This window comes from Hemibagrus wyckioides, linkage group LG11 (genome assembly GCF_019097595.1).
Source record: "Hemibagrus wyckioides isolate EC202008001 linkage group LG11, SWU_Hwy_1.0, whole genome shotgun sequence".
Taxonomy (NCBI): domain Eukaryota; kingdom Metazoa; phylum Chordata; class Actinopteri; order Siluriformes; family Bagridae; genus Hemibagrus; species Hemibagrus wyckioides.
Window position 1 is genome coordinate 4,328,194 of NC_080720.1, and position 23,521 is coordinate 4,351,714.

General features: G+C 38.1%; 1 protein-coding gene across 6 annotated transcripts; it reads left to right on the forward strand.

Moving 5' to 3' along the window:
• The first annotated feature begins 883 nt into the window (after positions 1-883).
• LOC131361947 (GTPase IMAP family member 8-like) lies at positions 884-22,973 on the forward strand. 6 transcript variants are annotated; one of them, XM_058403592.1, is made up of 8 exons: positions 10,325-10,588; positions 13,060-13,110; positions 13,535-14,185; positions 16,104-16,154; positions 16,662-17,106; positions 17,218-17,333; positions 18,280-18,909; positions 19,483-22,973. In XM_058403592.1, the coding sequence occupies exons 1-8, from the start codon at positions 10,573-10,575 to the stop codon at positions 21,336-21,338; spliced, it is 3,816 nt and encodes a 1,271-aa protein (XP_058259575.1). In that variant the 5' UTR covers positions 10,325-10,572; the 3' UTR covers positions 21,339-22,973. The 6 variants fall into 6 exon arrangements, with proteins under 6 accessions (XP_058259573.1, XP_058259574.1, XP_058259577.1 ...); XM_058403590.1 differs by lacking the exon at positions 10,325-10,588 and adding an exon at positions 884-914 and having other exon boundaries at positions 16,662-17,333; XM_058403591.1 differs by lacking the exon at positions 10,325-10,588 and adding an exon at positions 8,698-8,827 and having other exon boundaries at positions 16,662-17,333.
• The last annotated feature ends 548 nt before the right edge of the window (positions 22,974-23,521 follow it).

Here is a 23,521-nt window from a genome sequence, read left to right on the forward strand (position 1 = left end):
TTTTGGTGACTTAACAGATACATGGTAATTAGATTTTTGGATATGTATTCACTATTTCTTCTAAATCATATAATCTTTATATTATAATATATGATATCTGGTTGTTGTGCATAAATAGCACTGTGAGCTTTTCCTGTTATTTTGATAAATAATTCCCACCATTTATTTAGAACTACAGTTTTGGTCCACACAGAATGGGTTCAAACTTTGTTAATGTTCATACTGTTAAAGGTAAAGAGAATGGCAAAAAGTTGAGAAAGTAATCACTATTATTATTTATGTTATATTACAGTAACAGCCTGTAATTACTATTACAGTAAAGAGTTTTGAAGGGGATTCGATCTTATAGATTTCTCAGAACTGACTTAAATTCACTATCCATAATAGTGGAAGCTACTATTTGTATAAAAGGTTTAATGAGTTTGTATGCACTTAAATAATCCTAAGGTTTACATGAGTCAACTCAAAATACACATGCTTTTATAAGTCTAGTTATTAGTTGTTGTAGTCTCCTCTGACATTCCCATGCCATGACACCAACCCATTTGGTTGTTTTTGTTTAGTTTGGTTTAGAAAAAATATCACCTGGTCTTTTTCACATCTTTAACTTTCTCAGAACCAGTGAGGATGTGTCTCAAATGACCAAAGATGTAATTTAAAATGAGTTTCTCTTTTTTTTCTTAGTAAATAAATAGTCAAAACATTGAGGATTTTAGATGTGTTGGAGAGTTTTTTTTATTAATGCTGAGAAATTGCGTTACAATTTTTTTTGTACAGTACATTCCTGAATAATTATAAACTGACAATGTATTGTCATTTGTTGGGAGTGTCTTGTGGGAGAGGTAAGGATGTTTTAAAGGTAACATTCTGCTTTCACATTTGAGCTTGCAAGACTTAAATGGCGTCGAACAAAGGTAAGGTTTAAACTTGTCTTTAATTAAACAAAGTAATTTGATCTGGGTTAAATTTGCAATAATTTTGCTAGATAAAGTGAATGTCCTCTGTAACTGAGTGATGTGTCTTATGAATCATGTTAGTCTTCTTAGACTCAAAAGGGAACCCATCCTCATTTGGGTGACAATTGTGTGATGTAGATACAGCATGTGTATAGTGTTATGTAAATCAATAAGGAGGTTGTTGTCCATGGCACTGCTTGAATATCCCAATCCTCACAAGCAGAACCCGGCTGGAGCTGGTCCATCTCCGGATGCCACTGGAGCCGGCACAGTCTCTGTATGCCTCGGGATGGGTAGAAGAAGGGAAACAATGGAACAGCATTAGCGTAGCTGCTGTTCATAATATTAGCAGTACTAGATGATAATGTGCATTTAATCAGATGTACTGGAGTGCAAGGTTATGGGATGTGTTAAATGTATGCCAGGCTGAAGAGATAAGTCTTTAGTCTACAGTTAAACTGGGAGACTGTGTCTGAGCCCCGAACACTGTCAGGAAGACTATTCCAAAGTTTTGGAGCTAAATACGAAAACGCTCTACCCCCTTTTGTGGACTTCGATATTCTGGGAACTACTAGAAGTCCGGAATTTTGTGATCTTAAAGAGCGTGGTGGATTGTAACGTGTTAGAAGATTGGATAGATAGGTGGGAGCTAAATCATTTAGAGCCTTGTATGTGAGTAGAGCTAGTTTATAGTCAATTCTAAACATAACAGGTAGCCAGTGCAGGGATGATAATATTGGGGTTATATGATCATATTTTCTTGATCTGGTAAGAACTCTGGCGGCTGCATTCTGGACTAACTGTAGCTTGTTTATTGAAGATGCAGGACAACCACCTAGTAATGCATTACAATAGTCCAGTCTGGAGGTCATGAATGCATGAACTAGCTTTTCTGCATCAGATACAGATAAAATGTTCCTAAGCTTGGCAATATTTCTAAGATGGAAGAAGGCTGTTTTTGTGATATTGTAAATATGGTTTTCAAAGGATAAGTTGCTGTCTAATATTACGCCCAGGTCTTTCACTGTTGAGCGAGTAGTAACAGTGCATCCTTCTAGGTGCAAGCTGAATTGTGAGAGCTTCTGTGTACTAGTTTTTGGGCCAATAAGTAATATCTCCGTCTTGTCAAAATTTAATAATAGAAAATTATCGGTCATCCAATCTCTAATATCTTTAACACACTCAGTTAATCTAGACCAATTAGATATTTCATCTGGTTTTGATGAGATATATAACTGGGTATCATCGGCATAACAATGGAAACTAATCCCATGCCTTCTAATGATGTCACCCAATGGAAGCATGTATACTGAGAAAAGCAGAGGTCCTAAAACTGACCCTTGTGGGACCCCGTATTTCACTGGTACTACACTGGACAGTTCTCCATTTAAATCTACAAAATGGTATCAATCAGACAGGTAGGATCTAAACCATTTTAATGCCTGTCCCTGCATACCTGTGTGATTTTGTAAGCGATCTATGAGAATATTATGATCTATAGTGTCGAATGCAGCACTAAGATCAAGCAGGACTAAAATGGAGATGCAGCCTTGGTCCGAAGCTAGAAGCAAGTCATTAGTGATTTTAACTAGTGCAGTTTCTGTACTATGATGGGGCCTAAAACCTGACTGAAATTCTTCAAGGATATTGTTTTCCTGTAGGAAGGAGCATAATTGAGCTGACGCCACCTTTTCTAATATTTTAGATATAAACGGAAGGTTTGAAATCGGTCTGTAATTTGATATTTCATCAGGGTCCAGTTTCGGTTTCTTAAGAAGAGGCTTAATGACTGCTAACTTGAGCGATTTTGGGACATGACCTGGAAATAACGAAGAGTTAATAATATCAAGAAGAGGCTCTCCAGCTGCATGTATCACTTCTTTCAGCAATCTAGTTGGAATTGGATCCAACAAACACGTTGTTGGTTTAGCTGTGGTGATAAGTTTAACTAGCTCTTCCTGCCCTATGCTGGTAAAACATTGTAGTTTTAAATGTGGAGCTTTAGGCTGGTCTGGATCACTGGATGCCATCAGTGGTTGAACATCCAATATTTTGTTCCTGATACTATCAATTTCTTTAATGAAGAAATTCATAAAGTCCTCACTACTAAACTGTGCTGAAATACTCTCTCCAGAAATATGATGCTTTGTTAGTCTAGCCACTGTACTAAATAAGAATCTGGGATTGTTCTGGTTTATTTAAATCAGATTGCTCAGCCCTGAGCAGCTTTTAGAGCCTGTCTATAGTTGGCCAGACTATCTTTATACGCAATTCTAAAAACTTCTAATTTGGTTTTTCTCCACTTTTGCTCGAGGTTACAGGTTGCTCTCTTGAGGGCGTGAGTATGACTATTGTACCATGGTGCAGGTGTTTTATCTCTGACCTTTTTTAGTTGGATGGGGACAACAGTGTCTAGTGTGCTGGTAAAAATATTGCCTATGCTATTGGTTACTTCATCTAGTGCATCTGCATTTCGGGGTCTAGTAAGAAGTTGAGACAGATCTGGCAGATTGTTTGTAAATCTCTCTTTAGTGGTCGAGGTTATAGTTCTGCCAAGTTTATAACGTGGAGAGACGTGTCTAATATGTTCTACAGGTAGAGTGTACATTAAGAGGTGATGGTCTGTGATGTCATCGCTTTGAGGTAGAACGGTTATATCGGACACATCAGTCCCATGTGATATAACTAAGTCTAGTGTATGATTAAAACGATGGGTTGGTCTATTAATGTTTTGTTTAACCCCAAAGGAATTTAGTAAATCCATAAATGCAAGTCCTAACGCATCGTTAGCATCATCTACATGAATGTTAAAGTCTCCTACGATTAACACTTTGTCAAAACTGATCAAAAGATCTGAGAGTAAATGTGAAAACTCATTAAGAAAAACACCATAGGGCCCCGGGGGTCTATACACGGTGGCCAGGGCAAAAGATAGTAGGGATTTTTTATGCCTGTCTGAGAGTGCAACATTAAGGACAAGCACTTCAAATGAGTTAAACCTGGGTCCTGTTTTCTGAGTAATGGTAAGAGAATTATTATAAATCGTTGCAACACCACCACCACGACCTGTCTGACGGGGCTCATGCTTATATGAATATCCTGACGGAGTAGACTCATTTAGGCCAATGTATTCATTTGGTCTAAGCCAGGTTTCAGTAAGACAGAGTGCGTCGAAACTATAATCTGAGATCATTTCATTAATAATAAGTGCTTTCGGTGCAAGGGATCTAATGTTCAGAAGCCCAAACTTAAGAAATTGTTTTTCTTTACCTATTTGGTCTTATTCAGGATTAATTGTGATCAGATTATTTCGAGAGTTATTAACGAATTTATATCTTTTAATCTCACTAATCGGGGAATGGACACAGTTTCTATAGGACGAGCTATGTGTAAGCTTGTATTAGTCTGGTGATTTGAATAGTAGCTATTATAGATATAATGTGAGGAATGACTTACCAGTCAGATGGTGCGCAGTGTCCTGGAGATGTTGTTGGCACAAGAAAAGCCGCATACAGTTTGCTGAAGACAAGCAGACTAAGGACATAACGACCCCAAACACACCTCCAAGACGACCACTGCCTTGCTAAAGAAGCTGAGGGTAAAGGTGATGGACAGCCAAGCATGTCTCCAGACCGCATCTGTGGGGCATCCTCAAATTGAAGGTGGGGGAGTACAAGGTCTCTAACATCCACCAGCTCTGTGATGTCATCATGGATGAGTGGAAGAGGACTCCAGTGGCAACCTGTGGAGCTCTGGTGAACTCCATGCCCAAGAGGGTTAAGGCAGTGCTGGAATATATTGACAGTTCTGGCCCAATTTGGACATTTCCACTTAGGAGTGTAGTCACTTTTGTTTAGACATTAATGGCTGTGTGTTGAGTTCTTTTGAGGGGACAGCAAATTTACACTGTTATACAGGCTGTACACTCACTACTTTACAGTGTAGCAGAGTGTCATTTCTTTCTGGATGCATGCACAGTGTGTGGGAATGGTCACTTTGCAGCTTCAAACAGCCAGAAAAAAAATATGGAAATACTGCTTGTGTGTTTAAGAAGACTATTGTGTAATAACAATAAAAAACAGTGTGTAATTGTGATAAGAAATGATTCAAGAAGCTTTTTATTGTCATTTCAACCACATACAGCTGGCGCAGTACATAGTGAAATGAAACAACGTTTCTCCAGGACCTGGTGCTACATAAACATACAACTACTAGTTCAATACAAAACAACAAACAACACCACAGAGCTAGGACAGAAGTTTGTCTTAGCCATGTAAAGTGCACAGTGTGCAGCTAGGTGCAAACAGAGCATAGACAAGACAGTGCAAAAAAGACAATAAATACAATAAAGACAACACAAAAGAACACAGGACACTTAGCGCTGAAAGGAAATAAAAGAACGTGTACTGGAATGTAAGTGAAATAAAATAAGATAAAGTGAAATGATGTAGAAAAAAAGAAAAAAGTATTGTGCAAAAATACACAGCAGCAGTTGAGGTAGTGCAAATAGAATAAACATAAGTATAACTATAGCAGCGGATGACAGGTAGAGGTAGTGCAGTAAGTAATGAACAATATAAATTGTGCGTGTGTGTGCGTCCACACAGTCAAGAGAGAGTGTGTGTATCTGTGTGTGAGAGAGACAGAGAGTTAATATACAGTTCAGTCCTGAGTGAGAGTGTGTGTGTGTGTGTGTGTGTGAGTGTAGAACAGTTCAGTCCTGAGTGAGAGTGTGTGTGTGTGTGTGTGTGTGAGAGAGTGTAGAACAGTTCAGTCCTGAGTGAGAGTGTGTGTGTGAGAGAGTGTAGAACAGTTCAGTCCTGAGTGAGAGTGTGTGTGTGTGTGTGTGTGTGAGAGAGTGTAGAACAGTTCAGTCCTGAGTGAGAGTGTGTGTGTGAGAGAGTGTAGAACAGTTCAGTCCTGAGTGAGAGTGTGTGTGTGTGTGTGAGAGAGTGTAGAACAGTTCAGTCCAGAGTGAGAGTGTGTGTGTGTGTGTGAGAGAGTGTAGAACAGTTCAGTCCTGAGTGAGAGTGTATGTGAGAGTGTAGAACAGTTCAGTCCCGGGTGTTGAGGAGCCTGATGGCTTGAGGAAAGAAACTGTTACACAGTCTGGTTGTGAGGGCCCGAATGCTCCGGTACCTCTTTCCAGATGGCAGGAGGGTGAAGAGTGTGTGTGAGGGGTGTGTGGGGTCAGCCACAATGCTGATGGCTTTGCGGATGCAGCGTGCGGTGTAAATGTCTGCGATAGAGGGGAGAGAGACTCCGATGATCTTTTCAGCTGTCCTCACTATCCGCTGAAGGGTCTTGCGATCCGAGATGGTGCAGTTCCCAAACCAGGCAGTGATGCAGCTGCTCAGGACGCTCTCGATGGTCCCTCTGTAGAACACAGACAGGATGGGGGAAGGGAGATGGGCTTTCCTCGGCCTCCTCAGGAAGTAGAGGCGCTGCTGGGCTTTCTTGGTGATGGAGCTGGTGTTGAGTGACCAGGTGAAGTTCTCCGCCAGATGGACACCAAGGAATTTGATGCTCTTGACGATCTCCACAGAGGAGCCATCGATGGACAGCGGAGAATGGTCACACTGTGCTCTCCTGAAGTCAACAACCATCTCTTTGGTCTTGTCGACGTTCAGGGAGAGGTTGTTGGCTCTGCACCAGGCTGTTAGATGTTGCACCTCCTCTCTGTATGCTGACTCGTTGTTCTTGCTGATGAGACCCACCACGGTCGTGTCATCAGCGAACTTGACGATGTGGTTGGAGCTGTGCATTGCTGCACAGTCGTGAGTCAGCAGAGTGAACAGCAATGGACTGAGCACACAGCCCTGAGGTGCTCCAGTGCTCAGTGTGGTGGTGCTGGAGATACTGCTCCCGATCCGGACTGACTGAGGTCTCCCAGTCAGGAAATCCAGGATCCAGTTGCAGAGAGAGGTGTTCAGGCCCAGGAGACTCAGCTTCTTAATCAGCTGCTGAGGGATGATTGTGTTGAATGCTGAACTGAAATCTATGAACAGCATTCGAACGTAGCAGTCTTTACAGTCCAGGTGTGTGAGGGCCAGATGGAGGGTTTTGGTGATGGCGTCTTTCGTGGAACGGTTAGGACGATACGCAAACTGCAAGGGGTCCAGTGAGGGTGGTAGCTGTGACTTGATGTGCCTCATGACGAGCCTCTCGAAGCATTTCATCACGATTGGTGTGAGTGCAACGGGACGGTAGTCATTGAGGCAGGAAACCGTGGACTTCTTTGGCACAGGGACGATGGTCGTTGTCTTGAGGCACGTAGGGATGATGGAGCTGCTCAGCGAGATGTTGAAGATGTCAGTGAAGACATCTGCTAGCTGCTCCGCACACTCCCTGAGAACTCTGCCAGGAATGTTGTCTGGTCCAGCGGACTTCCGTGGGTTAACTCTGTATAGAGTTCTCTTCACGTCAGCCGTGGTGAGACAAAGCACCTGGTCATTAGGAGGAGGGATGGTCTTCCTCGCTGTTGTGTTGTTCTGTGCCTCAAACCGAGCGTAGAAGTCGTTCAGCGCATCTGGAAGGGAGGCGACACTGTCACAGACAGGTGAAGTTGTCCTGTAGTTGGTGATCGCCTGAATGCCCTGCCACATGCGCCGGGAGTCTCTGCTGTTCTGGAAGTGGCCATGGATTCTCTGGGCGTGTGCACACTTCGCCTCTCTGATGGCTCGGGACAGTTTGGCCTTGCTGTTTTTAAGGCCGCCCTGTCCCCCGATCTGAAGGCAGAGTCTCTCGATTTCAGGAGAGCACGCACTTTCGCAGTCATCCACGGCTTCTGGTTGGAGCGTGTTGTGATGGTCTTGGAGACAGTCACGTCATCGATGCATTTCCCGATGTAGCTGGTCACTGATGCTGTGTATTCCTCCAAGTCAATAGAGTCGCCGTTGGTTGCAGCCTCCCTAAACATGTCCCAGTCAGTGCACTCAAAACAGTCCTGAAGAGCAGAGATGGCTCCTGTTGGCCAGGCTTTAACCTGTTTCAGAACCGGTTTAGAGCGGTCTGACGAGTGGTCTGTATGCTGGAATCAACATAACAGAGATGTGGTCTGAGTAGCCGAGGTGGGGGCGGGGCTCCGCACGATACGAGCCGGGAATGTTTGAATAAACAACATCCAGCGTGTTCGTCCCTCTCGTAGCAAAGTCCACATGCTGATGGAATTTAGGGAGCACTGTTCTGAGATTTGCATGATTGAAATCTCCGGCGATGATGAACAGTCCGTCGGGGTGAGCATTCTGCAGCTCGCTAATAGCTCCGTACAGCTCACACAGAGCCTCCTTAGCATTAGCGCTGGGTGGAATGTACACTCCGATAATGAGAGTAGTGGTGAATTCCCGGGGTAAATAAAAAGGTCTGCATCTAACAGTTACAAACTCCACTACCGATGAGCAGTAGTTAGACACAAGCACAGAGTCCTTACACCATGCCGTGTTGATGTAAACACACACGCCACCACCGCGAGTCTTACCGCACAGAGCTGCATTCCTGTCGGCACGAAACACGGTTAGTCCGGCTAGCTGAATGGCGGCGTCCGGAACTCTGTCGCTGAGCCACGTCTACGTGAAAACAAAGACGCAGCAGTCTCTGAACTCACGCCGTGTAGTTTGCTGGAGTCGGATGTAGTCCAGTTTATTATCCAGTGAGCAGACGTTGGACAAGATGATGGAAGAGAGTGCCGGCCGGCTAGGGTTGGTTGTTAGCCTAGCACGGACACCCGCTCTTTTACCGCGCTTCCGCTTCCTCGAACAACGCTTGCGACGTCCTCTCTTCCGGCCACCGGCATCAGGCGACGCCGAGGATTGAAGGCCTGGACTTCGCAGCAAGCCGAGTTCGCGAAGTTTGCAGAGTAGTTCATCATGCAAGTTAGTAACTGCATGATTTCTGTACCGTAATATCGTCTGGCGGTCGTATACATGAACAACACTGACTTTGGCGTCCATGCACTTTAAGTTTAGCGCTAAAACAAAAAGAAAGCACCATTTTGGTTCCGGAGTGGCCGCTGCGTGCTACTGCCGCGCCGCCATCTTGGAGTAATTGTGATAAGAAATGACTTGTTTATTTAAAGAAGAGAGGAGTTAAACAGATGAAGAAAATAAAAAAATGAATAAAAATCAATGAAGACATTTTTTGGGATAAGAAGAGGTGTACCTTGTGGAGGTGTCCAAGTAGATTATTTTAGTACTAGATTTGGGTCACAGGGTCACATGACCTAGAAGCTATTGAAGAAATAGTAGGGTTTTTTTTAAAATAAAAATTAAAATAAAAATAAAAAAGAGATTTTTTGGGATACAAAGAGGTGTACCTTGTGGAGGTGTCCAAATAGATTATTTTGGTACTAGTTTAGGGTCACATGACCTAGAAGCTATTGAAGAAATAGTGTTTTTTTTTTTTTAAATTAAAATGAAAAGAAAAATAAAAGAAGAGATTTTTTGGAATACAAAGAGGTGTACCTTGCGGAGGTGTCCAAATAGATTATTTTAGTACTAGTTTTGGGTCATAGGGTCACATGACCTAGAAGCTATTGAAGAAAGTGTTTTTTTTTAAATTAAAAGAAAAAGAAAAATAAAAGAAGAGATTTTTTGGAATACAAAGAGGTGTACCTTGTGGGGGTGTCCAAGTAGATTATTTTACTACTAAATTTGGGTCACAGGGTCACATGACCTAGAAGCTATTGAAGAAATAGTGTTTTTAAATAAAAATAAAAGAAGAGATTTTTTGGGATCAAAAGAGTGTGGGGAAAAAAAAAACCTTTTTTTGTGGCAAAAACCTTGTGGGAGCATCCAATTAGATTATTTTGGTACTAGTTTGGGGTCACAGGGTCACATGACCTAGAAGCTGTTGAAGAAATAGTAGGGTTTTTTTTAAAATTAAAATTAAAAGAAAAATAAAAGAAGAGATTTTTTGGAATACAAAGAGGTGTACCTTGCGGAGGTGTCCAAATAGATTATTTTAGTACTAGTTTTGGGTCACAGGGTCACATGACCTAGAAGCTATTGAAGAAATAGTGTTTTTAAAAAAATTAAAATTAAAATAAAAGAAGAGAAGAGATTTTTTGGGATAAGAAGAGGTGTACCTTGTGGAGGTGTCCAAGTAGTTTATTTTTTTTTTGTACTAGTTTTGGTTCATAGGGTCACATGACGTAGAAGCTGTTGAAGAAATAGTAGGGGTTTTTTTAAATAAAAATTAAAATAAAAATAAAAGAAGAGATTTTTTGGGATCAAAAAAGGTGTACCTTGTGGAGGTGTCCAAGTAGATTATTTTAGTACTAGTTTGGGGTCACAGGGTCACATGACCTAGAAACTACTGAAGGAATAGTTATTTTTTTTTCAGTCGTACAGAAATTTGTCGACGGTCCCTAAACTTCCGCTTCCGAATGTCTAATGTCTGAATATCAAGCTAACTTCACCGTGGTCGCACACACTAAACAATTTACATCCGGTTAGATTAACCGTGCTTTCAGCACTCTTTAAGTGATATTTTAAACGCTTTAGTAAAATTCTTAATGGGTCTTTTTCCCTAGTAGTGATCAAACTCTAGAAACAATACTTCATGTTATTGAACATGTAACTTTCATTTTTTACGCGAATTCTCGCGCGATTGATAGAAAATGGCTTCCGACAAAGGTATGGATTGAATTTATCTTTAATTTAACTAACTTCGTTACTTTGTTTTAATGGCTAATTTACCATTTATTTCTGATAGATATAAGCAAATATCTTGTAACTGAGCGATGTTTTAGGAGCGATGAGTCTTGATGGTCTGCTTGAGAAAGTGAAACTAAGGGTTTTGTGAAACGATAAAAGAGGCTCACGAGGTTTAAGAGTTCTTCCAGAAGTGGCGTATTTATTTAATGCACAGGATTTCTGTGTCTTCTACAGAATAAGCAAGCTGTTATTTCCCTTTTCTTAAAATAAATAATGAACTATTCAATGCGCAGCATTACATCAGTATCTCAGCTATTTCTCGCTATAAGCACAAAATATCAGTGCCGCATTTCATCGCATCATTGAGGAAGTTAACAATATGAAGTGATACAGGGAATGTAACAGTCCAGCAGATACATCAGTATGTATTTCTGATTATATGACTAAACTGAAATGACACACATTGGCTACAGTGGATATCACTTTTTTCCCTAAAACTTTTTCCTTGTGCTTTTCACAACATACACCTGATATTCACTTCCGCATGTGAACCATACCCAATCTGACACAAACATAAGCATTAAGATGGTGGTGCAGACTTAATTCTGTCTTATAGGAGCATTGCTGCTGCGCTGTTCTTTGAGCATGAGAAATACATTTACTATGGACAGTCTGTCTGGTGCCTGTCTTTTATAAGATATAGATTTGCTAAAAAATTTTAGCATGTTTGAAATAAATGTTTTTTTTTTTGTTTTGCTTAGTTTTTTTTCATTTTAGATTTTAGAAATCATCACTAGATGGTTTTTTGTTGACAAAAAGACAACAAAATTTTCTGGAAATTTCAAATATTTCTCCAATATTTCTGAATTATCCATTATAAGCAACCTATAGAGTACAGCATAAGTCAAGTGGAAAAGGAACACCCTTTTTATACTTCTACTTTAACTTTGTTTTTACAGCCCACAAAGCGAGCGTTTAGCATAATTTGTAAAGTGTGCATAGTGTGGGAAGACATGTTATTACACAGGTGTATTTCTGCTTTCGCTTATGAACTATTGAAAATGGCATCGAACAAAGGTACGGATTAAATTTTTCCTTATTTAAACTAACTTTTATTACTTTGTCCATTATTATAATACAATTCTTTTGCTAGATAAAATGCACATCATTAGTCTAAGAGGAACAAATTCGTAGAGCAATTTTGTGAACCACTAAAAATAGAGGTGGCTCAGATGTAGGGGATAGTGGGGCATAATTTTATTTATTATAAATAAAGCATACTCAAACTTGTACATAGAATATATAGCAAAGATGGTTTGTTTGTTTGTTTATTTGCTTATTGTTTAATTATCCATCTGTATTAGCTATATATTAATTCGTTTAGTTTATACTTTCACTGTTTTACCCACATCATCTGGATACAACAGTTATTCTGAAACCTTTCTATCAGAACCAGCATTAACTTCCTCAGCAATTTGATCAACAGTAGCTTGTCTGTTGGATCGGATCACACGGGCTAGCCTTCTCTCCCAACGTGCATCAGTGAGCCGTGGCCGCCCATGAACGTGTCGCTGGTTCACCACTGTTCCTTCCTTGGACCACTTTTGATAGATACTGACCACTGCAGACCGGGAACACCCCACAAGAGCTGCAGTTTTGGAGATGCTCTGATCCAGTGGTCTAGCCATCACAATTTGGCCCTTCATCAAACTCGCTCAAATCCTTACGCTTGTGCATTTTTCCTGCTTCTAACATCAACTTTGAGGACAAAATGTTCACTTGCTGTCTAATATATCCCACCCACTAACAGGTGCCATGATGAGGAGATCATCAGTCTTATTCACTTCACCTGGCAGTGCTCAGAATGTTATGCCTGATTGGTGTATGTTTTATCGAAACACTTCAATTTAGCTATTGTTAATTCTGTCAATCACTGAATGATGCCAGTTTAGTTTCAGTTCTTATCAAGTTTCTGTGTTCTTTTCTTTTCTTATTATTGTAACATGTGGTAATTTGTGGACATTTGTAATGGTTACAGTGTGCTTCAGTTTATAAGACACAAAAACAACGTTATGTGTTTAAGCCTTTTTAAAGATAATCTAATTTAAGTCTCCAAATGCCTAGTAAAGTTTTATAAATGTCTATATATATAAAGCAAATGAAAGAACTAAATCACCAATTAATTCACTATAAATTTTATATAATAAAATAGGTCGCAAGAAAGAAAAAGGCCAAAGATATAGAAATTAGTTTTGTGGTGTGGATATTACTTGATATCATGTTTATTAAAGTAACATCTAATCATCTGGGCTAGACATTACATTAAAATAAACAGGATGATCACAGTTCACTTCACCCTCCCCAAAACTATATTATTCATACTTTGTTGAAGACTTCTGGTAGTTTGAGTAACTGTGCTCTGATTTTTGTATTGTCTGATTTCTACACAGACGCAACAATGCCTAGGATAAGGAGGGAAATTAACAGCCCACCTTCCAAAAGTAAGTGAAACTACATTCATTTTAAAAACACAGGCCAACAGATGATATACACACATAGAAAGAGACAGATGCACCCATGTTAATTTGCTCGTTCTCCCACAGTCCTGCTGCAGACTGCTCCTGCTATACCACAACCCCACTTCCCACAGAAATTATCAACAAATTTATTTCACAGGTCCAGTTATGACGCAAAAAGTCATGACTAAATCTAGGAATCAATCTGTCCGATACTTCATTTTGTGAAACACTTTTAACTATTAACTACACTTTTCATTATAGCTATAACTAATTGATTCACTCTATATTAAAATATGTCAGTGTCATGCATTCTGGTCATAATTTTTATTTCCATTTTTCAAACTCTGAATGTGGCATTAATAGTTATGGTCTTGTAACTTATCTACTTTTAATATAATTTTTACAGTGTCTGAGCTGAGGATTGTTCTGTTTGGAAAGAGTCTCAAAAACACCAGCATGGTAGGAAATTTTATACTGGGAACATCTGCATTTCAGACTGGAGATCCTCCAGATTCAGTCAAGCAACACAGTAAGAGTGGACATGTGGAAGGAACGTACATCACCATCATCAATGCAGCTCATTTATTTAACTCACAACCAAAACCTGAGGAACTTAAAGAGTGTGAAGATCTTTGTGCTCCAGGACCTCATGCATTTTTACTTGTGATAGAGCCTGACGACTTCACAGAGGAAGACAACCACCAACTGGAATTCTTTCTTAACTGCTTCAGTAAACAAGCACTAAAGTATGCCTTTGTGATTGGTATAACACAGGATTCTGGGGTACGGTCAAATGCTTTTGAAAAGTTAATAGTGGAATGTGGTCACAGGTATTGTAAATATAAGCAACTACAGAAAAATAAGAAATCACGTTGTCAGCTTTTTGAAGAAATCAGAAGCATGGTCAAAAAGAATGGAGGAGAGTTTCTTATTTGTGAGAGTTTTAAAGACGTGTGTGATGAAAACCTTGAAAGAGAGGCTGAGAGGACAACACCAGATCTTTCTGATGACACAAAGCAAAAATCATCTTCAGTGGGAAATGTCTTGGGTAAAATTGGTAAGTTTACAGAAGTCTGCTTTTCCTTTTGTAAACATAAAAAAAAAGATCAGGATTAAATAACAAGTTTGAAGATCCCTTTTCCCTTTGTGAAAGATAACTGTTTTGCGCTAGACAACTTTTATACAGTGGGTAAAATAAGTATTAAACACATCACCATTTTTCTCAGTAGACATCATTTTTAAAGGTGCTACTGATATTACATTTTCATCAGATGTTGGTAACAACCCTTGCAATTCAAACATGCAAAGAAATCAAACCATAGATGTCCATAAATTAAGTTATGTGTGATAATGTAAAATAACACAGGGAAAAAGTACTGAACATGCTTAAGACTTCAAGATGCCTCATGTATGATGAAACTAGTTGCATGCATTGCTCTGGTGTGATTTTGGGCGATTCTTCCACACATAGTCTTCAAATCTTGAAGGATCCGTGGGCCTCTTTTATGAACTCTGATCTTTAGTTCTTTCCATAGATTTTCAGTTGGATTCAAGCAGCTTTATTTTCTTTCTCTGAAACCAATTGATAGTTTCCTTGGCTGTGCGCTTGGGATCATTGTCTTGCTGAAATGTCCACCCTCATTTCATCTTCATCATCCTTGTAGATGGCAGTAGATTTGTATTAAGAATGTCTTGGTACATTTTTCCATTAATCCTTCCTTTAATTATATGAAGTTTGCCAGTAGTGTATGCTGAAAAAGTTGTCCCACACCATGACGTTCCCACCTCCAAACATCATTGCTGGTATGGTGTTTTTGGGGTGATGTGCAATGCCATTTGTCCTCCAAACATGGTGTGTATTATGGCATCCAAAGCTTTCAATTTTGTTCTCATCTGACCAGACTATATCCTCCCAGTATTTCACAGGCTTGTCCAAATGTTGTGCAGCAAACTTTGAACAAGCTTCAACATGCTTTTTCTTCTGCAATGTAGTCTTGTGTGGTGAGTGTGCATACAGGCCATGGTAGATGAGTGCATTACTTATTGTTTTCATTGAAACAATTATACCTGCAAATTCCAGGTGTTTTTCAAGCTGTCCACAAGTGGTCATTAGCTCTTGGACAACTCTTCTGATAATTCTTTTCACTCCTTTGTCAGAAATCTTGTGAGGAGCACCTGGTTGTGGCTGGTTTATGGGGAAATGATGTTCTTTCCACTTCCGGATTATGGAAGTAATTATTTAACAGTGCTCACTGGAACATTCAGAAGTTTTGAAATCCTTCTGTAACTGATGCTATCAGTATGTTTTGTAACAATAAGGTTGTGAAGGTCTTGAGAGAGCTCTTTGCTTTTACCCATCAACAGATGTTTCCTGTATGCCACCTTGGTAAAGAGACACATTTTTATAGGCCATCAGTTGGGACTGAAGCAGCTGATATTAATTTGCACTGACCAGGGGCAGGATTGCTTTCTAATTACTGATTGATTTCATCTTGGCTTTCCATGCCTTTTTGCACCTCCCTTTCTTCATGTGTTCAATAATTTTTCCCTGTGTCATGTCACATTATTACATAACTTAATTTATTAACATCTCTGGTTTGATTTCTTTGAATGTTTGGATTTCATGGTTTGTTTCCAACACCTGTTGAAAATTTCATGTCACTAGCACCTTTAGAAATATATTCACTGAGAAAAATGGTGATGTTTTCAATACTTATTTTACCCGCTGTATAAATATAAGGTCTAAGATTATGATATCTTTAAAAAAAAAATAGTGGTACACTATTAAAGTAACATGTAACTAATCACCTGGGTTAGACATTACATTAAAATAAACAGGATGATCACTGTACAATCTAACTTCCCCCTCCCCAAAACTATATTACTGACACTCTGATAAAGAATTAGACTTAGACTAAAAATTCGATTTTTAGTAAGCTGTGATCTGATTTTTGTATTGTCTGATTTCTACACAGATGCAGTAATGACTAGGAAGAGAAAACAAAGTAAGAGCCCACCTCCCAAAAGTAAGTGGAACTGATAAGAAGCAACGGATGATATGCACACACACACACACATTCTCAACTCAATGAGAGAGAGAGAGAGAGAGAGAGAGAAATGCACCAATATTAATTTGCTTATTCTCCCACACTCCTCCAGCAGACACCCCCACCTCCCACAAAAATGCAAAAATGACCAACAATTTTTTTTCACATGGATCCAGTTATGATGCAAACTGAAAAATGTTTGGAAAAATAAATAAAATAATAATTTAAAGTCATGAATAAATCTAGGAATCAATCTGCCTGATACTTCATTTTGTGAAACCCTTTTAACTATTAACTTCCCTTTTAATTATTGATATAACTAATGGATTCACTTTATATTAAAACATGTGAGTGTCATGCATCCTGGTAATGGTTTTTATTTCTTGTTTGTTTAGGTGGTTTCTGTTGCCATTTTTCAAACTCTGTCTGAATGTGGCATTAATAGTGAAGGCCTTGTAATTTGTATTTTTTATATAATTTTTACAGTGTCTGAGCTGAGGATTATTCTGTTGGGGAAGAGTCTCCAAAATACCAGCATGGTAGGAAATGTTATACTGGGAAGAGCTGTATTTCAGACTGAAGATCCTCCAGATTCAGTCAAGCAGCACAGTGAGAGAGCCAGTGGACATGTAAAAGGAACGTACATCACCATCATCAATGCAGCTAATTTATTTAACTCGCCACTAAAACCTGAGGATCTGAAAGAGTGTGTATATCTTTGTGCTCCAGGACCTCATGCATTTTTACTTGTGATACAGCCTCACGACTTCACAGAGGAAGACAACCACCAACTGGGATCATTACTAAAATGCTTCAGTAAACAAGCGCTAAACTATGCCTCTGTGATTGGTATAACACAGGATTCTAAAGTGGCCAAATCTGGAGGACAGTCAGAAGCTTCTCAAAGGTTAATAGAGGAATGTGGTCAGAGGTATTGTGTATATAAGCAAATAGAGAAAAATAAGAAATCACATTGTCAGCTTTTTGATGACATCAGCAGTGTGGTCAAAGAAAATGAAGGAAAGTTTCTCATATGTGAAAGTTTTAAGGATGTGCATGATGAAAACCTTGAGACAGTGGGAGAGCGAACAAGACCAGATCTTTCTGATGACACAAAGGAGAAATCATCTTTTATGGGAAATGTCTTGGGTAAACTTGGTAAGTTCACAAAAGTCTACTTTGCCTTTTGTATACATTAAGCCAAATGAATCTTCAGGAAAATTCGTTTTCCAAGTACAGCTGTTCTAGAGTGAGCAGTACTGCCTCTTTTTTGTTTAGATTTTTTTGTTGGCTAAACCCGTAAAGCATAGCCATTTAACTGAAAGCAGGGTAAAACTTTGTTTTTTACAAGTAAAAAAGTAAAAAAATTTTACTTTTACTTTTAGTTTACTTGGAAAAATGTTAACACCAATTTGTTATTGGTAGTGTTATTTTAAGTGTAGTGTTAATGGTCTTGTTATTTATTTAATTCAAGGTTCATTCCTGTCAGAGCAAAAGACGTGAACACACGGCAGGGAGTATTTAATGTGTGTGCTGCTAATCATAGAAAGAGATTAATCAGGTAGACTGATAACAAGAAATACAATATAATTCCTTTAGTCAGTTTTTTAGTACTTTTAAAGTGCAATGTCCAAGTATGAATGTAAAAGTAAAGTGTTTAAAGGAAGAATTGTAAATCAGGAGGAAAGTTTGCATATGGTTTGCTTTTTTTTTTTAATCACAAAAACCTGGGATTTTAACATGGCTGTGTAAACATTTTATATTCACTGTATACACTAACTGTCCGCTTTAATAGGAACAACTGCACATCTATTTATTAATAAAGTTGTCATGTGACAGCAGAAAAAACACAAAATATTGCAGATATAGGTCAGATGCAGGATTTACAATAATAATTTTATTATTTTTTAAATAAATGTTATGAAAAATTAGAAATGTATCAATGTCTATGAATTTGAATAAATGAAATCTATTGAATATATATTCTTAATTTTTTAATCATTAATTATGGATTTAAATGAGAGCAAAGCAGTTTTATAACAGAGCTTTTTTTTTTTTACAAGCAGATTTAAATGTTTATTTTCCCATTTTCATTCTATTTCAGTGCCAAGAAGTGATTCCTCATTGCCAGAGCTGAACTTGGTGTTGTGTGGAAGTGATGAAGCACTGAAGACCTCCATATCAGATCTCATATTGAGCCTGAGAAAGGTGAAGACTGGAGAAGTCTGTGGACACCGTCTCAGGCTGGAGGTGATGCCAGCTCTCTACAACACTCAGCTCTCAGACAAGGAAGTGATGAACAAGATTCTCCACTGTTTCTCTCTTGATAATCCTGTCCACGCTTTTCTTTTCATCGTTCCTGTTGGTCCTCTCACAGATGATGAGAAAGGAGAAATCGAGATGATTCAGAGAACATTTGGTTCAAGTGTCTGTGATCACAGTGTAGTTCTTTTTACCAACAAGAACTTTAATGAAGCTGCTGCAATTAACTTTGTAGAACAAAGTTCGGAAATGGAAGAACTTCGATGCCTGTGTGGGGACAGATATATGATCTTGAAGAAAAGAAAAAAAAATAGACAGAAGCAGGTGGCAGAACTGTTAGAACAAGTAACAAATATGAAGAAGATTTATTCTCTCCAAATGTATATTGAGGCACAGAAAGATGGAGCAAGACAGCCACTAGAGGAGGAACTGGCTAAAATGAAAAACAGAATCAGGCAACAACAGGGAACATGTGAGTTTTTATCTCTAAAACATAAAAGATAAGTTATGGAATGTCTGTTTTTTTTATATTATTATATTCCTTTTTTGCACATAATCTATGTAAAGAAATATTTCATACTTGTTATTCATACTGAAATCTTACATATACCAAGTTTCAGTCTTCTTAATATTTGTAGTTATAACTTGGCACACACACACAGACACACACTAGTCGTACTATCCTTGTGATATACTTATTAATGCTACACATAAATCTGACCCTAATCTTAACTTCAGTAACCATAAGGAAAGTGTTGAACTCTTTTAGTTTTTTTTTTTTTTTTTTTTTTTTTTTTTAAAAAGCCACATTTTTTGTAAAAACAAAACCCCACAGAAAACAAGCAATAAACAAAACAACCAAACACAAACAAACAAAAACAAAACAAACAGTTTTTCTTATGGAGAATGGGTAATTGTCCCCACAAACTCAAAGCTGTCAGAATTTCCTATAAAGGACATTTGGTTCCAACCGAGAAAGAATATTAATATAAATGTTTCATTTGAAATCAGATGTTGAATTAATAAGCCACTATGTTATTTTCAGGTGCTGAGGGTGAAAACTCTGACTCCAATTGTTTGAGATTATTTCTGATTGGGAAAATAGGAAATGGGAAGAGTGCAACAGGAAACACCATTCTAGGAAGAGAAGAATTTGAGAGTGACCTCTGCATGAATTCTATGACAAAAATGTGTCAGAAGGGCATTGGAGAAGTGCAGGGCAGATCAGTAGCTGTTGTGGACACTCCAGGACTCTTTGACACCACACTCTCAAATGAAGAGGTAGCAGAAGAAATTGGGAAGTGTGTCTCAATGCTGGCACCAGGACCCCATGCCTTCATCATTGTGCTGAGTGTGGGAAGGTTTACTGAGGATGACAAAGTAACACTGAATCTGATTAAGAAGATGTTTGGTCCTGAGGCTGCAAAGTACAGTATAGTGCTGTTTACTGGAGGAGATAAACTGAAAAATAAAACACTTGAAGAGTATCTCAAAACTGGTAATAGTCCATATGTGAACAAGTTAATCAAAGACTGTGGTGGAAGAGTTCATTTGTTTAATAACTGTACAGAAGATACCACTCAAGTTAACAAGCTTCTCCAAATGATTGAAGAAATGATAAATTTCAACAGAGACAATTACTTTACTAATGAGATGTTTGAGATGGCAGAGATGTCGATACAACAGAAACAAAAGCAGATACTGAAAGAGATTGAGGATAAAATGCAAGCTGAAAAAGAGGCTCTGAAGGTCAGATATGAAGAAGAACTGGAACAGGTGAGGAAGAATATGGATAAAGAGAGAGAGATGTTGGAAGAGGAAAGATGTAAAAGAGAAAACATATTTAAAGAGAAGGAAGAAGCACTGAGGCAAGAATATGAGAAGAGAGAAGAAGAACAGAAAGAGAAATGGAAAAAAGAGAACCAAAGAAGAGAAGAAGAGGAAAAACGACAGACTGAAGAAAATAAACGCAGGATGGATGAGATGAAGAAAGAACTAGAAACTCAAAAAGCTAAATTTTTCCAACAGCAAACTGAAAGAGAAGAGGAGGACAGAAAAAGGGCAGAGAAAGAGAGAGAGATTAAAGAACACTTTGAGCAAAAACAAAAGGAAGCACTTACACAACTAAAACTCAAACAGGAAGAAGAGGTCAGAAGGAGAGATGAGGAAGAGCAAAAGAGAAGAAAAGAACAGGAAGAAGAGAGAGAAAAATGGAAGAGAAAAATGAAGGAGGCAGAAAATGATAAAAAAGAAATTAAGGAAGATATTGAAAGGGAACTGAGAGAACGGGAGATGCAATGGAAAGAGCAGATGAGAGAGAGGGATGATGAAGACAAGAGAACTAAAGAGAGACACGCTGAAGAACTGAGAGCACAAGAGGAAAATCAGGAGCAAATGAGGAAAGAATTTGAAAGGGAAAGAGAACGAGAGAGAAATGAGTGGCAAGAGACAACAAAGAGGAAACAAGATCAATTAGAGAAAGAGTATACGGAAAGCAAAAAGAAAATAACGCAGGAGTATGAGGAACGGGAAAAAGAGAGGAAAGAAGATTGGAATAAAAGAATCCAAGAGGAAGATGAAAGAAGAGAAGAAGAGATACAGAGACTGAAAGAGGAGATAGAAGCAGAAAGACAAGAGGAGATAAAAAGGAGAGAGAAAGAAGACAAAGACCGTGATAAAATGAAAAATGACTATAAGAGGAAAATGAAAGAAATGAAGAACAAATATCAGGATGGGGCTAGAAGGAGAGCTGAGGAGATCAATGACCTAAAAGAAAAACACAAAAATCATATACAAGAATTGATTAACAAACATGAACATGATTATAAGCTTCTCAAGGATCTGTATGAAAGTACCAATAAAGAATCAGGTGAAGAATCTGATTGGTGCGTTATCCTGTGAAAGCCTGATCATACTTTTTTGACATTTACATTCATGAGACAAAAAAAATCTACATTTTACTACTTTTCCTTCTCCTAATCATTATTAATGTAGAGTTCCTAGTCTTATTATTATGTCTACATTTGAAGCTGATGGCATCTAATTGTGCTGTAAGTTGACAGGAAGAGGTTTGTTCTCAAGCACATATCCAGTTTCATTGAGATGCAGTGTATTCATGTTTAATGTTCTTGGTTGCTTCATTTATTAAGCTTACACAATACAAAATCGTGTTTAGTGTGTTTAACACGCTACACAAATTACACATACAAGTCACTGTAGATTTTATTTTATTTTAAACGTCTGAAGCATGTAATACACAAATGCTTTAAACAAAATGGGTGTGGAGTTTAAAAAAAGATGTGGGGCTCTTCACAGTCTGTGCAGATTTATTTTGTTGTTAGACTAAAGAGTAATACACTCAGTGTTCTTTTTCAAGAAAAAGAAAGACTTTTCAGAGATATGCTGGGCTAAACATTTAGTTCTGTTTCACCCTTTTCTTCTTCTTGCCCTTTACAAGTTGGAACTGTTAGCCAACACTGCTTTGCCTGCAGCTTACAGAACAAGAAGTATGACACAAACGGCCTTTGTTGTACTGAAGGGAAGACTATTCCTCCTGCTGTTATCATAATGATTTCTCTGTTCCTGGTCTGATCTTCAGAGAATCTGAATGGTTCCAGAACAATAACTTAAAAGGAAAACTGGAGAAATAATATACATCAAGATGGATGGATTCTTAGCTACACCCTGAAAAAGAGAAAAAGAAGAACATGAACACTGATGTTGTTGAGACTTCAGAAAGGGGAAGGAGGTTATTTGGTGGGTTGGTTCCGTGTGATGATACAATAGCAACTGAACACTTTGTGATATGAGGAGGTGGTCTTAGACATCTTGTTCTGTGACACTGAGAATCCAATCTGAATATGACCGTGGGATGAGTGGATGTAATAGATATAAAGGGATGGGGTTTTGGGGATTGGATACAGAGAGAGGAAAGGAGTGGAGGCTTTACTGACTGACATCTTTGTAAGGTGTGTGTAACGTCTAAGATTTTGAGTATGTTACGGGGATCATGTATGTTTTGTATTAATCATATTTTACATTTAGAAATTTGGTAATACTTCAACGTATAATTAACACTCTTCATATTATGCCTGTTACCCAGACACTGGTACATTACTATAATTATATTAACTATCATATTATTCCATTGATATGTGTTAGTCATGTGCCACAGAAACCTTGTAAATGTAAATGTATTAATGAATATTAATAAATATTCATTGTAGTAATACTGAAAGTTATTTATGTTTATCTTGATGTTCTGCATTGTGCTCTTTGAGGGCTTTCCAGCCTAAAGTTATGGGAGTGCTATGAACGTTGTTCTGATATATTTTCATTCTGTTATTATTTTTCATGAATCTGTATTGTAATGTTGTTTGATTACAGGAAGCGGATATGTGATTAATGAGAGAATCATCAATCAGAAGCTCAAATTATGTCAATAAGAAATCTATTAAATGAAATGTTTTTGTTGACTTAACTAACTTGATGTTTATATCGCTGGATATGTATTCACTATTTCTTTTAAATAAATCATAAACTATATTAGCAAGATGTCTGATTTATTGTGCATAAATACAGCTGATTGTGAGCTCTTCCTACACCTTACTAGGAGAAATGGACGATAACAAGCCTCAGTTAAAACTGTATCAGCTTTACATCAAGCTACACTTACACAGTTTTCTAGGGAATTGATCTTGTTGGTCATGGTATTAGAGAACATGCCTTTAGTTCTCCTGAAAACTTGCTTCTGTTTCTTGCATTTATGCAAGACAACTTTCAATATGTTTTAGCTAAAGGTCATATATATTTCTTATATTACTGCACTGACCCTTCAAACATTTCTCTGTGACATTTAATTTTTTAGAGAAATTAATATAATCTATTTTTATTGACAGACAAATGCAGAAAGCATTAAAACAAACATTTAAGGCAAAATGTATATAAATATAAAACAAAAATAATGACCGTATATATTTCCTGAACCAATCCTTGATAAATGACAATGAAATAATATCTTTAACGTAACTATTTAATCTAAAATATTATTTATAACCGATTCTGTGAGGACTGTTAAGGAAAAC